Source organism: Sander lucioperca, chromosome 11, assembly GCF_008315115.2.
Source record: "Sander lucioperca isolate FBNREF2018 chromosome 11, SLUC_FBN_1.2, whole genome shotgun sequence".
NCBI classification, from domain to species: domain Eukaryota; kingdom Metazoa; phylum Chordata; class Actinopteri; order Perciformes; family Percidae; genus Sander; species Sander lucioperca.
This window is the reverse complement of record NC_050183.1, coordinates 39801518-39816367: the sequence shown is the minus strand read 5'-3', so window position 1 is coordinate 39816367 and position 14850 is coordinate 39801518. Positions and strand designations below refer to the sequence as shown.

General features: G+C 37.8%; 2 protein-coding genes across 2 annotated transcripts in view; one reads left to right on the top strand and one right to left on the bottom strand.

Annotated features, from left to right (window-relative positions):
* Positions 1 to 2679: 2679 nt before the first annotated feature.
* The window catches only part of LOC116043478 (stonustoxin subunit alpha-like), a 31085-nt gene continuing 18914 nt past the window's right edge, over positions 2680 to 14850 (top strand). Inside the window, exons 1-2 of the mRNA XM_036007715.1 lie at positions 2680 to 2690; positions 4210 to 4211. The gene's annotated coding sequence lies outside the window, so the exon portion shown is untranslated. The remainder of the gene's footprint in view (positions 2691 to 4209; positions 4212 to 14850) is intronic.
* LOC116059018 lies at positions 7298 to 13146 on the bottom strand. Its single transcript, XM_036007716.1, has 5 exons — positions 13097 to 13146; positions 9522 to 10531; positions 9217 to 9372; positions 8883 to 8975; positions 7298 to 7606 (listed from the first exon to the last, which is right to left on the bottom strand). The coding sequence occupies exons 2-5, from the start codon at positions 10509 to 10511 to the stop codon at positions 7298 to 7300; spliced, it is 1548 nt and encodes a 515-aa protein (XP_035863609.1). The 5' UTR covers positions 10512 to 10531; positions 13097 to 13146.

Genomic DNA, 14850 nt, shown 5'->3' with positions numbered 1-14850 from the left:
CCACAATTTTCTGATGTTGAACTCAAACAAAACGGAAGTTATTGTGCTGGGACCCAAGCACCACCGAACTTCATTATCTAAATATATAGCTACCCTAGATGGTATTGCCCTGGCCTCCAGCACTACTGTCAGAAATCTAGGAGTCATTTTTGACCAGGATCTATCCTTTAACGCCCACTTAAAACAAACCTCAAGAACAGCCTTTTTCCATCTTCGTAACATTGCCAAAATCAGGAACATCCTGTCTCAAAACGATGCTGAAAAACTAGTCCATGCATTCGTAACTTCCCGGCTGGACTACTGTAATTCTTTACTATCAGGCTGCTCAAATAAGTCCCTCAAGACCCTCCAGCTGATCCAGAATGCTGCAGCACGTGTTCTGACAAGAACTAACAAAAGAGATCACATTTCTCCTGTATTAGCTTCTCTGCATTGGCTTCCTGTAAAATCCAGGATTGAATTTAAAATCCTTCTCCTGACCTACAAAGCACTAAATGGTCAAGCACCATCATACATAGAAGAGCTTTTAGTACCTTATTGTCCCACTAGAGCACTGCGCTCCCAGAACTCAGAGCTACTTGTGGTTCCTAGAGTCTCTAAAAGTAGAATCGGAGCCAGAGCCTTCAGCTACCAGGCTCCTCTCCTGTGGAACCAGCTCCCAACTTGGGTTCGGGGGGCTGACACCGTCGCCACATTTAAGAATAAACTGAAAACCATCATCTTTGATAAAGCTTATAGTTAGGGAGTGAGGAGTTGCAGCATAGTAGAGTAGAGTAGAGGGAGGCAGGAAGTACAAGCCCGTTCCGGCAGGGGAGAGTACGAGCCCGGTCCAGGGCCCCTCTCTTTAGCCTGCCTCTCTTAGTTATGCTATTATAACTCTAGACTGCTGTGGGAAGCTCCTTCCAAGGACACAATGAGCCGCTCCCTCTTCTCTCTTTTCACTTGTCTCCTTTTGTGTGCATCTTAGTCCCAGAAATGCCTGTTACTAACCTAGCTCTGGGGAGTTTTCTCCCCGGAGTCCCTTTGCTTCTTCTTCACCCAGAACATCGCCTTGGAATTGGGTGGCACCTACACCGGGGTCCTGGGTGCAGCTGACGCTATGGACTTACTACACCCTGCTACGCTCTACGATTCCCCGCAGTGTCCGACTGCGTCCTGCCGCGTCCAACCGCGTCCACCCAGGCTGCTGTGCCACACTACACCCCGTAACGCCCTGCTGTGCCCTACTATGACATGAACTACTACGACTACCATTGTGATCACTGCTTCACTATCTTTATTATGACTATTATTGCCACCATTCACCACTCCCCCAACTGGTGCCGTCAGACACCGCCTACCAAGAGTCTGGGTCTGTCCGAGGTTTCTTCCTAACAAAAAAAGGGAGTTTTTCCTCGCCACTGTCGCAATAGCTACTGCTAATGCTTGCTCTTGAGGCAACCACTGTAATAGTTGGGGCTTCGTAAAGTACAGAGTGTGGTCTAGACCTACTCTATCTGTAAAGTGTCTCGAGATATCTCTTGTTATGATTTGATACTATAAATAAAATTGAATTGAATTGAATTGAATTGAATTGAACTTGAAATAACTATATACATAAATATATAGAAATAAGTCATTATGAACTGCACAGGGTGTGAAATGCTTATATGAGGCCCTGTTTTTGCTTTGACACAGCTCCAGCCATTACAGGGTTAAAATTTCACCGGCAAATTTGGTATCGATCGACTTGTCTGCTCATTGGCTACAAATGTAGGCGGGTCTTAGGGCATTTAAATCTAACTGGTCCGAGCAAATGTCGATCATTTCCGCGTGGTCCCAAACGCGTCAGAGGAGACTTCAGCTTTATTATTGGTGTATCACAGCCAAACCTGCACCGATTGGCTTATACCAGGTATCCATGGAAACCTTAGAACTCAGGGAATAGAGTGACGCCCACATCAAGTTGCTAGGACCCTCGGGAGAGAAGCGAGCAGCGTTAGAAGTGCAGAAATGAAAAACAGTTCAGCGATTTCCCGTTGTGATTCGGCCAGAAACGTCAAGATTGTGAGGCGAACAGCTCGTTTTGGATATAACGGCTTGGATATTCCATTTCCTTGGACTCTTGGGGATTTAAGAAAAAAAAGTTTTGGGCAAAAAATTCACGCAGTGGCCAAAGGGACAGGGAAACAGGTAAGGATGCACTACACACGGGCTGCGCTGTTTACGCTGTATTGTTTTATTTATTATAACTTTGTAGCAGTTGTGTAACTGCTGTAAATCATCTTATGCTTTGTGTGTGGGCTTAATGGAATCCTGAGACGCTAAGCTTTAAATTGGTGTGTCGCATGGCTGTATATTTTGAAGATTTAATGCTTTAAAGTTATAAAAACGTTTATAAATGGAGGTTACAGCGACACCACTGCCACAATCTGTACCGTAGACGGTACAGCGACACTTATCAGGTTAAAAAAAATCATCAGAACAGCATGTATTTGTTGGATTTCAAAACAGAGGTATTAGTTGTATAGTCCTAAATCTGTGAAGTTTTGATAGATTGGTTCAGGATTACACTAACTTAAGTATGCTTACTAGGACTAGATGTTAGAATCCCTTGATATTCAGCACAAGCACTGTTGTTGGAGATGTCCTCTTGGGTGGGGTTGGATCGGGGGATGACCGCCTGGTGCCTCCAATGCAACACATCGTCAGTTGTGCACCCTGGCCTCATTGGGTGTTTCGGCCTTTTATTACACACTCACCCGAGGCTGGCCCACCGCAGGCTGATCAGACCTGGGTGTGTGTCTCACCGGAGGCTCCATGAGGTCACTTGACAGCCCATACAGTCTCCTTCCGCTTCAGCCACAGCTTCTTTCGACAGCAGTTGCAAGGTCTTTGATGGTCAGAAAAAAATAAGAAATTGAGGATGATTAACTGAAATCTAACAGAAAATGACTGCCTTTGTGACATTAACCTGACAAGGAGCAGCAGTAGCTCAGACTGTTGCGGCTGTAAGCAGTCCAACAAAGTGGGCTATAAACACTGAGAGATGCATTAACACACTGTGATGCACTTGAGATTGATTGCAATGATTTATTCCTCCACACGTAAAATATTAATAGCACTGCAGTTACCAAATGTACAATAATAATATTAATGACGAGATGTGCGGACTAAGGCCTTTCAGTTCGTTCAGCCTCACCAAAGGCTCTGAATGATGAAATGACTCAGCAGCTCCTCTCTGTGAGGAAACGCCTTGCTGTATTTAAGTTAAGTGGAGAGTCCATTAGCAGCAGAATCAGCCAATACTATTTTCCTGCAGTAACGGAGACTGCATTTTTAGGACCGCATTTCCAGGACCCTAGTAGTTTGTTTTAAAGGTGGATTCCACCCAGAATTGTTCTTTCTTTCAAAGTACTTATAGTTTTAAAGGTTTCTTCAACCCAAATACTACTTTTGTCCAGATTCTTAGTTTGAAAGGTTTATTTGTGAACAGAAATATTATATCAGAATCCGATTCATTGTATACTATAAGTATACTTACATACACAAGGAATTTGACTTAGGTGTTAATTCTCTATACATAGACAAATAGACATGTAGTAGTAAACATTCAGTAGACAAATAGTAATATAGACACATACTGTACAATAGAGACAACAATATACATATAGGCACATATCAACATAATATACAAAAATACAAAAAATACAAATAAGACAAAATATCAAGACAAGTACACATGGAGTGGGATTTAGAGTGCAAAAAGTAATGGTGCAAAGTAGTGTGCAAGATGCATATTGGAATGATAAGTATGTAATGTGTAGAGAAGTGGGTGAGTAGCAAAGGGAGGATGACCCCACTTATCAGCAGTTCAGTAGAGTGATGGCAGCGGGAAAGAAGCCATTCTTATGTCTGGTTGTTTTTGTGCGCAGGGATCTGTAGTGCCTGCCAGAGGGGAGGATGTTAAAAAGACATATATAATGTTACATCCATGGTAGAAATGCATGGATGTATTAAGAGAACATGTGGTCACCCACTTCAGTAGTTTGAGCAGTTTCAAAAAGCTAGGGTCTTAGGACTTGCGGTCCTAAAAGTGCAGCCTTTGATACTGCAGGTGCATGCTACTCCAAGCAGCAGCAACAGTTGTTGTAGAAGTTGGTGTTTGAGGCAGTGTGTTGTAGCAGCCACCAGAGGGAAGCATTGTACAGGTTTTAATCCTAAGAGTAGCTGTCACTGGACAACAAAAATAAGCAGAAAAACATATGGTATATGTTTTGTAAAGACAAGTTGTGTGAAAATAGATATATGTACACATAAAACAACTTTTGTTGATGAAACTCTAAACAAAGGTTGCAGTGTGGTTAGTAGTGTGAAGTATGTTCAGTTAAATTATTTGGTATAAACTTTATTCTCTTTGTGTTTTAACCATGAAAATAGAATAAGAGTAGAAGGGACATTGAACTGTTTCTCGTTGTTATTTGATGAGTTCAAAAGAAAATGGCGCTCAGCACTGTGCATTGACCTTAGAAACCCTACAACGGGTACTGTTCTTTGAAATGGCAAGTCAACTTTATTTATATAACACTGCTTTACAGAAACAAAGGAGATGAGTTTTGAAAAACATAGAAACAACAACAAAATTAGGATTTTGTAATTTCTGTTACGTTTATTTCTAACCTGTCTGATCGTCTGTTTCTCTACAGTGATGTCAACTTTGGTCCCAGATCTCAGATATTAACTAGGTGAGTACAAAGTTAATATGACTAACAAAATAAAATGCAAGTTTTAATAAATTAGAATGATCCTTGAGGTAGACTGCAGACTAAAGGCCTTCATATTTTTTAAAGCAAGTGTTCGGATCAACTAAAAAAACTTTTTTAAATGTCTGAAATGAACTAAAGAGAAAAGTAATTATGGCATAGTAGGAGATTTAGCATATTTAGATGGTTAATTTATTCATTATAATAAATGAATATTTAATTTATAGAATGCCTTTACTCTTATTTTAGCTATCAACAATAATTTGTTAGAATAAGATCGGGGCACCACTCTCCCTAAGAGAGAAGGGGGTAGACATGCCTTAATTCAGTCTCATTTACAACAACATTCACTGAAAAAAATGGTACTTTGGATCAACTTAAAAAAATTACTCTAATTTGTTACAGCTAATTTTTTTAGTTTTGCTCAAATTATATTTCTGATTTAGTCTAAATATTAATTTTGATTTATTATAAATTAAAATATTTATTTATCCGAATTTAAAGATTTACATTCACACAAAGTAAAAATATGATTTGTTATAAAGTCCATAAACTATTATTTTACATTGTTCCAAATTAAGTTTTCAATTTGGAGAAACCTAATATTACTATTACATCCAAGTATAATTTTTAGTTTAGAATAAACTAATTAAAACACTCTAATTTTGTTACAGGTATTTCTTTTAGTTTTGCTCAAATTATATTTCTGATTTAGTCTAAATATACATTTTTATTTATTATGAATTAAAATATTTATTTATCCGAAGTTAAAGCTTTACATTCACACAATGTAAAAATATTATTTGTTATAAAGACCCTAAACCATTATTTTACATTGTTCAAAATTAACTTTTCAATTTAGAAAACCCTAATATTACTATTACATCCAAGTATAATTTTTAGTTTAGAATAAACTAATTAAAACACTCTAATTTTGTTACAGGTAATTTTTTTAGCTCTTCTCAAGTTAAAGGTTTGATTCAGTTCAAACTATAACTTTTACATATACCTTAATATCATTTCTTTAGTCACAAGCAAAAACATTACTTAATGTAGATCAATATAGTAACATCTTATGCATTTTTACAACTTCAATTTTACCATGAACAAAACTAACTGCTATAATATAAAACTAGAACTTTGACTTCAGCTAAAACATGTTACACTCAATGCTTAAATGACTTTAAATAAAGACAAGAATATTCTCATGAAAAGACCTTTGTTTAATGGGATGTCTTTTAAATGTGCATCACCTTTTGTAAAATAAAAAATAAACCTGCAATGCATTTTTCAGCATGTTAAGCTAGCTGTTTCACACAATCACTTGAGGGAAAAAAAACCTGTATAGAATTAACCCTTGTGTTGTCTTCCGGTCGACCATGCACTTGTTGTCCTTCTGGGTCAAAGTTAACGTTAACGTTTAACGTCTTTGTCCCTTTTGTAAAGCACTTTTTTTCTATGTTTTTCTCACTTTTTGACATTTTCGATGCTATTTTTCACTAACTTATTGCCACTAGTTTTACACTTATTTTTGGAATACATGGTCAATACATGTCATTTACAGGAAATTATACCTAACTTTGAAATGATGAATTATTTTGACTAATATTAGAGGAACCTATGTTGATGGATAATCACAGATGTGGATCTTAAAGTTTAGTCAACTTTTAAATCCATTTCAATTTTTTTTCAAATGCTATACAATTGTTTTGGGTAATTTGGTTAAAAAAGAAACCCATATTTCTGATAAAGTTTTGAGAATGGGTCAAATTTGACCCGAGGACAACACAAGGGTTAAGTGAAATATGGTCTTTGAGAGTTTTTTTTTACAACCATATGCAACCTTAATCACCTTTACAAAATCATGTAATGTAAACATGTAAAACTGGTTTGTTTATCTCATTTTAAACTTGAGATGTATTGTGTAACAATACTTTCTAACCGTGCTAAAACGTGGCAATCCATCGAGAAAAGGACTATAATGTATGAATGTCACATTATTTTGATCTATTACAAATAACAGGAGTTTTATAAGTAACAAGAGACCAAAACAAATTGAGAAAATACAGTTCAACTGCTGGTGGGGCAAACTATGAACAGCAGCAGTCATGTTCTCATAATTGCTGTGTAGTACCACGGTCCACATTAGCTTTTACTATTCTCTAAAACCCCACTAGGCTTCTGACACTTGAAAACAGATTGCAATCCTTTTGTCTTTTGTACCAGAAGACATTTTAGAAATTAACATTCACCACACAAAGTGATGTTTTCCATGCGTCTACTTTTTCCTTCACCGTTTACAGAACAAATTCTTAATTTCTCAATTTGTTGAACTTCTATTCTTTTTTTTTAACTTGACAACTCCACCAGAACCACACTGACAGCGTTATGTTACCAGACATAGGTAACATAAATTCTGTAAATGAAGTATGTGTCTCTTATTTACATTTAACAATGACCCCTTTTATTCTCCTGCAAGGTTTGTGAATACAAGCTAGAACACAGAACAAAAACATGCTGTATCCAAATGTCTGTTTCTTTGAATAAGCCATTCTTTAGAGCTTGACACTCAGACTGCACACTCTGCGTCTCATTGTCTTTGGTTCAATCTCCATGAAGATTTTCTGCAGCGCATCAAAAGTGTATTTGAGCTCACCTGGATAGCTCAAGTTTAGAGCGTAGATGAGGCCAAATAACATGGCACATGCATGTGTAACTGATGGCAGCTTGTTAAGGACTTCCACACCTTCTATTACAACCCCAACATCCTGTGGTGGCTGGAGAGGATCCTCCTCCTCCCTTATAACAAACACTGCCATTGTACACCTCTCGAGCTCCGTTTCAGCTTGGTCCTTCTGAGCAACCTTATATAAAGACAAGAGATTTATTTTAAAAGTTATTCTGATTAAACCTTTGTGTGGTGCAACAATATAAAGAAATACCCATGCAAACCCATTTTTTTTTAAATCAAATTTGTAAATACAAATTAATTAAATTAATTGGGGGTCTTTTGAAAATGTAATGACTTGCAAATTCCAGCAGATAGTAAATGGCAACTCCTCCAAGTATTTTTCTCATAGCAAACATTTGACTTCATCACAAGTAAAGCATTAGTAGAAGTATTACTATTGTCTTCCAAAACATAACAAAAACATTAACAGTACATACTTCTAGGGTTGCACTATAATGACACAACTGCCTTGTGCTTTCATATTTTCAATAGTTTCAGAATCTGTCCACAGCTTGATACCTTACACAATGCAATATTTGGAATGTCCAGGCTTCCATTGCTCTGTCTGCACTACTGCTCTGAAGAGAAATATTTTATGTAATATATTTTGTTTTTTTTTGACCAGATTCTCTTCTATGTAGCTTGATGCGGTAGGTTTTTTTTATTTTTATTTTTTTTTTTTTTTTATCTCTTACACTCATCTATGCTGAGAAAACAGGGATTCAATCAGTTCTGCTGAATTCATTCTTCCCTTAACACTCAGTAAGGGCACTTCAAATCAAACTGTAATAGGAATAAAATTAGAGGAATAAAAGTTACCAGCACATGCTTTATTTTAACAAGTTTAGAATTTTTTGGGATTTAAAAACACCCAAAAAGTTTGCACTCATAAATATCGAAAGACATTTCAAAATAAAAAAATTAAAAAATGCTGCTACTAACATCTAACGTTCAAATACTATACGTTGGATAATTTCTCATTGATAAACACCCTCAAAAGTAGTTATAATTTTTAAACAGTACATTACCATTGAAATCTTTACAATGTCAGCTCTACCTCCCACCAAATTTAAATTGACTCATAGCGCCACCGTTTGTTGTGGGGGAGGCTAGCTACGCTAAACTGGATAGCCACCTAGCAGACAGGGGTTGATTTTTGTTTTGGAAAGGGGAATAAATGTATTATGTCCTTCAAACCTCGCCAGGTAACGAGTATCAATATCACACATGATCTAGGTACAACATTTAACCATTACTAGCCCAAAATCCACAGAACCAGCCTGAAAATGAATTAAATCTGAAATGATTGTATGCAACTCTACGAAGCATAGCTGTGTAGTTGTCGCACCTGTTCGACTTTTAATATTTGTTTATCTTGTCCAAAGTGATTATTGCATATGACTACTTACCAGATACTCCTTGATAAGTTTGTCCACATCCTCCCCAAGGTACACAATAAGAGACTTCAGCAGGCACTCTCTCTTTACATTTACCTCAAGACTCTAGATGAGAGCACAAACAGTAAAAAATCATGCCGTTCAGTTTTACAACTTGATTGAAGATGCAACTGCCACACAATGCACATGGGTTCCTTGGTTAACAGTAATTGTTATTTACAAATGCTTTGAGTAAACCAGTTAAAAAGTCAGTCAAACTCAGAAGAGAAGCATGGCACATCTTCCAAAGTGTATTCTAACTCTACAAATTTGATTTGATGTACTGAGCGAGTACATACATACATACCTGATCCAAAAGTCTCAGTATGTTCCGGGTCTTCTCTCTGACAGCTCCTCCCTTGTTTCTGATGCTATCAATCATCTTGCTGTGGTGCTTGTCCAAGGAAGCCAGGAACCGCGGTTGAAGGGGAACAGTTGTAATCCTCATGAATTCAGCATTGAGCTTAGCACATTACAAGATGTGGTGTGTAAGATCTTATTTTGACATCTAGGGCCTAAACATGCATTATGGCTCATTAGCAGATTTCTAATGGTAGGGGAGAATATTATAGAACAGAACTATTGCAATGGATTTACAAAAAAGTTACTTACCTCATCCATTGAGAACAATGCGGGCAATCTGACTTTTAAGTCCTCCACTCCTAATTCCTTCTCCACAATTTCATGTCTCCGCAGTGAAAAAGTCTTGGCCATTTTGTCCTTTATCAGTGCACGGTTGTTTCGTTTCATCACCTCACTTAGAAGTAACAGTCTCTCGTTTTCCAACTTGTCTGGGGTCTCTCCAGTTGGAATGTCAGGTATGTGGTTGGCTTCTCCTCTCTTAGGTCTCTTTACTTTTTTTGCTGGCAATGCATCCTCTGGAGCTTTGGACTTAAGTGAATTTGCAAGTAATTCAGAACACCCACTGCCCTTTAGCTGAGTTCGGTAGTTGCCCATTTTGGTCTTCAACCGCTGCTTCCACCCGTAACAACCGTTGTATGAACCAGGTTCAGAGAGGCATGGATGCTTCTTGATTAGTGCTTCGGCAACGTCACTGAAGTCAGAATCTGTTGGGTAGGCCTTGTACTTGAATATCTCTTCAGCTACCTTTTCCAGAATATCAGATTTTGTTTTTGAACTATGTGTCAACCTTGTCATGTTTGACCTATACACCACATTCCCCTTCTCTAACTGCAGTTCAGTGTCATAGGAGAACGTTGGTATCGGAAACTCTCTTGGCCACATCTGAGTTCTTATAGAGACAGAGCTGGAGGGTGTGGAAAGGAGCTCTGTGTCATCTGATTGAGTTGACAAATCATCACAGACAGTAAGATTAAGTCCTTGGCTGCAATCATCAGTTATTGGGATGACCTTGACAGTTGCCAAATCCTCAAGTTCAGCAGTAGATGTCAAGTTCACTAACGCATCTCCAAAGTCTCTGTCTTGGTACTGCAGTCTGAAATTCCCATTTAACCCACACACTTTCCGGACTTCATCCATAAGCTGCTCCATTGTCTCTGGAATTCCATCAGTCAGAATTAGCTTCCTGGTGTCATCAGGATTCAAAACAACTCGCAACTTGGCTGGCCTTTTCACTGTCATGTCCGCCCATCAAAAAGAATCTAGTAAAAACAAGAATAAAAAAAACATTAGTATTAGTTGTATGGTCCATAACTTTCATCTAATTACTCATCAACAATTTTATGATTAACAATCCCCCTTATCAATATTATAGTGATAGAAGTTTTACACTTTCTGAAATTCCCATAAATGTGTGTCAAAAGTCAAACTGCTATGGCCTTTAAGCAGTGTCTTTTTTACATTATGAGAGGACAGCAAAAGAAAGAAGCAAGGCATTCTCAAACATTTCCAATCCTACATTCATTCATATTCAACCTTATGCATGTATGTATCTCTTCAGAGAGATGAGGCGCCGTCCATCAACCATGTAGTGAGCCAGAGGGTAGGGATCTGTCAGTTCATGCACCCCAACAAGCCTTAGTTCCCTAGCAGTAGATGTGACCAAGTCATAAGCTCTGTAATGTTCCAGGTACCAGGCATCCCATTTTTTGACAATGAAAATTAGTCTCTCCTGTAGAACAATCATATGAACTATTTCCCAGAACTCTGGAAGTCCAGCCAGCGACCCATGGGCTACCACCATTCCAATCTTGTAGTTGAAGCCATCATAGGATGCACTTTTTGCAAGGTTCACAGTGTCCACATGTTGATGTCTTTGCTTTACTGCCAATGCAATGTCCTCATTAATAACATCAAGGGGAAGTGTTGAAACATCAGTCACCTCCAAAGATGGCTTAAAAAATCTACACATGTGCAGATTATATGCAGTCTGAAATTGGTGCCTTTGAGCTAATGAATACAGTACATTTTTGTAACAATTTGTATGACGAATTACTCTTTTAAAGAAGCTATGTTTTGCTTCAAATCTCATAGTCCATAGTGCTACAAGGGGTCCGAAATGGCGTATTAACCCTGGATAATGCTCCAAGTAATGATGTTTGGGCCGAATTCTTTGATCAGGGAAAACTTCTTGGAATACCGTCCTGTGTTCAGATATCTTGAAGTCAAGATAACAAATAGAGTCCTCCGTGTGAAAAGGTGCAACAACCAGTTCCACAATGTCCTTTAATTCACAGAGGACTTGCCAGGCTGGTTCGTTTGAAGGAACTCTGGTCCCAATGAAGAAAGGAAGAAACCTCAACAGGCTCCAATTCTCGTGTGCATTTCCTCCAATTGTTGTCTAGGTCATTGTATTTGTTTCATCTACTTGACAGTTACCATTCTGTAAGTGCTGAGCTAAGGTTTGATGGATAAGAGGGACCGAAGCAGTGCCTATTAAATAGTCAAACTCTTGCAAAAGTTCATCAACAGCCACACTAGAAACAAGATAAATATGTTCTAGCTTTAGTAAAAGGGAGGCAACTTTGAGCTCAACATTACATGTCAAGTCATTTAAATCCTGCACATCAAAACTGGAATCACCCAAGTCATCTGTACTTAATTCATCTAAGGGCTCAGTACCAACACTATCAATCTGGATACTGCTACAATGACTTTCAGCAGAAAGATTTACGCTTGACTCCTTTTTCTCAACTACTTCAGGCTTTAGGTCAGTTTCAGAACAATCCTTATGATTTCTGCTTCTGTGAGTTCGGAACGAACCATAAACATTTGTTTTGTAGGAACACCCCTGAAACACACAAACTACTGTTTCATGTTTTTTCAGGTGCTCCGCTATATGTTGAAAATAATCTTTTAAATTTGAATGTTGATTGCAACTGCATAAAAGACATTTAAATGTGGTAAGTTCCGTTTGTGAGGATTGCTGATGACATCTTGACAAGTGGCTCAAAAGTGCATTCCAAGTCTTGCAGGTACATGGACAGTTGAAATAGATGCAGTGATAGGAATGGTGACGTCCATAATGTCTGTGTTCAAGCTTATAATGTTTAAGTAGCTCAGATCTTCGTGAAACAGATGTACCACAGTCTTTGCATTTCCACATTCATCAGAAGACTAGGAAAGAAAGAAAAGTAGACCCACCTTACCAATGTGCCACTTAATACAGTTTGCATGATGCAGAATGGTACATTTGCATGCAGTTTATATAAACAGTTGTGTTTTTGTCATTTACTTCAGCAGGAAAGCAACGCCTTTTTAAAGCAACAGATATTTCATTTTACTAGTTCATGGTGGTAGAGGTATCATTACTTGTCACCATATACCTCTACAACTGATCACACTATCCAGAAATATGTCCCTACTTTGCAATTATTCAAAAGCTGTAATACGTGAATAGGTTTATACAGTATGAAACACAATAAACTGATGTTCTTACAATTACTGCAATCATTTAAATCAATTGAAAGGTTACTTAAACTGCATGAAATGACTTACTATTTATTTAATAGTTTATTGCCTGGTCAAATGAACTTACAGTAAGGTGGGTAACTTTGTGATATTTGTTTTGACTAGAGATGTGACGAGACACTTTCATACTGCCATTCACTATATTATAAATGTAACTAAAGCAATTTTAATTACATTACTAATACATATTACATTAGTATATTGAAATATATTAGGCTATCAGCTGCATCTCTATTTTGGGTTTTTAATTCGTAATTGAACATACATGCAAATGTTCACTTAATTCCGGGACTTACCGAATTCAGTAATGGCTAAAATTGTGACCTTTTCAGGAAACAGCAAACCTGTAAAGACAAAGAAAAAGGCGAGATTTCACATTTAGTTTTACATGGGGATATTAGCATTATCCATTATTGTCACTAAAAACTATCAATTAAATCAGAAATATTAGCGGTATTGTATACAGACATATTATAGAATTAAACAAATTCCTTTTTAATCAGTACTCATGGAAGAGCAAGAGGACCAAAGTTATGATATCCCTCAAAGTAAAACTGTAAATCTGGATTAAAAAGTCTCTATGGCACAGAAAACGGTCACCTATTAATCCCTCTGTTGCTAAACTGAGCAGATGCACAGGTAGCGATGTGCAGAGCACTTCTTTAAGTGTCATTAATCACTAAAACTAGTTAATTAAAAGTTGTTCAGTGCTTGAGCGGAGCTCCGACTGCGAATTCCAACTCATTGAACTGAAATACTCCCGTTTATAATTCTGGACGTTTTTTTTCCATCGACTTTTAAAAGAAAATTGACCAGGGTGCATTTTATCAGACATGAAGCCGACACGTTAAATTGCTGTCGGATTAACACAAACAGACCACGAGCTGTGGCTGTGTATCTGCGGTGGATTAAAGACAAGGCGGGCAGGCAAACGTCTGTGACCACAGTCAAACTAACGTTACATTTTTATTTGTTAAATACACTTTTTTAGTAATTTGTTCTTTAGTATTTTACTCCGAAGGTTTATGCCACTTACAGTAACATGCATTTAAGCTGTCAAATGCGACAAAATGTCGACGTTGACGAGTTTTACCTTCTTCCCCTCACTGTGCTCTGCTGCCAGCTCTGTGTGTACGGCGTGTGCGAGCCGCTGTTGTGTCGAAGTCTGTTCCACCGTCGAATAGTATTTCCCTCCTGTTTAAATGCATATAGACACAACTGTGATTAGCGATAAGGTGGTTCAAATTCAGGTATTGTTAGGGGAAACATATCGACGGGGGAATAGTATTCCACATACAGCTTAATTTATGGTAGCGGCGGTGTTCCGGTCGTGAGGTGCACACCTCCCCGCCCTCAGTAAAAACACGTTTAGAGACCAGAACAGGCCCTCTCCTACTTTTTAAGCACGATTTAAATACGAGCATTATCATACTACCATTATTTTTTTCACACAGATGCAACAAACGAATATCCCTGTGCATGTGTAAAGAATGCAAATAACTTCGTTTAGCTAACGTTACCTAGCTAGCTAGCTAGTGTTAGCTAAACATGTGCGCAAATTACAAAAGCAGTTGTAAAGTAGTTGCCCTTCCTTCCACTAACTTTAAATGAACATGGAAAACAAACGCTACTATTAAAACAACACAATAAGACTTCTTACCTTGTTTAAATGAGTTTCCTTGAAAAAAACCAAACGACGTCTTTATCGAAGCGAGGTAATGGCGGACAGTAGCAAAACTCAGAATGATGCGAGGTCATGGCCATGGGGTTACGCATAGGGGTTACGTCGTTACGTAGGTCACATGACATGAAAACTTCTGGTTTAAAGTGAAAATATAATTTAAGTACCACTGTTGCTTTTAATTTTTTCTATGGGGAGTGTTATCTGCTTTTATGCAAACGGAAATAAACAGGTTTATCCTAGAAACCATGATTTTCAACTAGACTAACATAAAAATGCACTTTAAATAAATGACATAGTGGTTTCACTTTTTTCAGTGTTGCATGCACCATGAGCTCACAAGGTGCAATTGAATGCAACATTAAGTCC